Source organism: Merops nubicus, unplaced genomic scaffold, assembly GCF_000691845.1.
Source record: "Merops nubicus isolate BGI_N331 unplaced genomic scaffold, ASM69184v1 scaffold122, whole genome shotgun sequence".
Lineage (NCBI taxonomy): Eukaryota > Metazoa > Chordata > Aves > Coraciiformes > Meropidae > Merops > Merops nubicus.
The window spans coordinates 5,638-6,299 of NW_008591319.1; the positions used below are offsets into that span (position 1 = coordinate 5,638).

General features: G+C 65.7%; 1 protein-coding gene across 1 annotated transcript in view; it reads left to right on the forward strand.

Moving 5' to 3' along the window:
- RALBP1 (ralA binding protein 1) overlaps positions 1-662 on the forward strand; it is a gene marked incomplete at both ends in the record, with an annotated part of 5,019 nt that overhangs the window by 3,478 nt on the left and 879 nt on the right. The window contains one exon of the mRNA XM_008950203.1: positions 249-363. Within this exon, the coding sequence (XP_008948451.1) occupies positions 249-363 (115 nt within the window). The remainder of the gene's footprint in view (positions 1-248; positions 364-662) is intronic.

Sequence of the window (662 nt, forward strand, 5' to 3'; positions counted from 1 at the left end):
TGCCCAGAGCTCCCCCCTCTGCTCTGAGGGAGCGGGCAGCCAGAGCCCAGCACATCAGCCCCAGGACCCTTCACTGCAGCCACGGGCTCCAGGACTCAGCCCAGACCTTGGGGGTTCGGCACCGGGGGGTCGGGGCTCAGGGCGGGCAGTGCCCACGCCTGCCCAGAGGCCTTGGGGGAGAGCACATCAGCTCATGCTGCTGCAAGGCATGAAGTCAGGGGGGCAAGGGACCCAACTGCTGGTTGCAGGAGAACGAGATCCTGACGGAGCAGGAGGAGCTGCTGGCCATGGAGCAGTTCCTGCGCAGGCAGATCGCCGCCGAGAAGGAGGAGATCGAGCGGCTGCGGGCGGAGAACGCCGAGGTCCCGAGGGGAGGGGGGGGAGACATCTGTGCTCCCCACAGAGCCCCAGCAGGGTGGGGAGGAAGGGACTGCTGGAGATCACCTCATCCAGCCCCCCCCTGCCCTAGCAGCTCACCCACAGCAGGGTGCCCAGGGTCACAGCCAGGTGGGTTTGGAATCTCTCCAGAGAAGGGGAGGTTCCCATCTCTCTGGGCAGCTGCTCCAGGATCTGCACCCTCACAGGAAAGAATTTTCTCCTCCTGCTCAGGTGGCACCTCCTGGGTTCCAGTTGGTGCCCGTTGCACCTTGTCCTGTCACTCG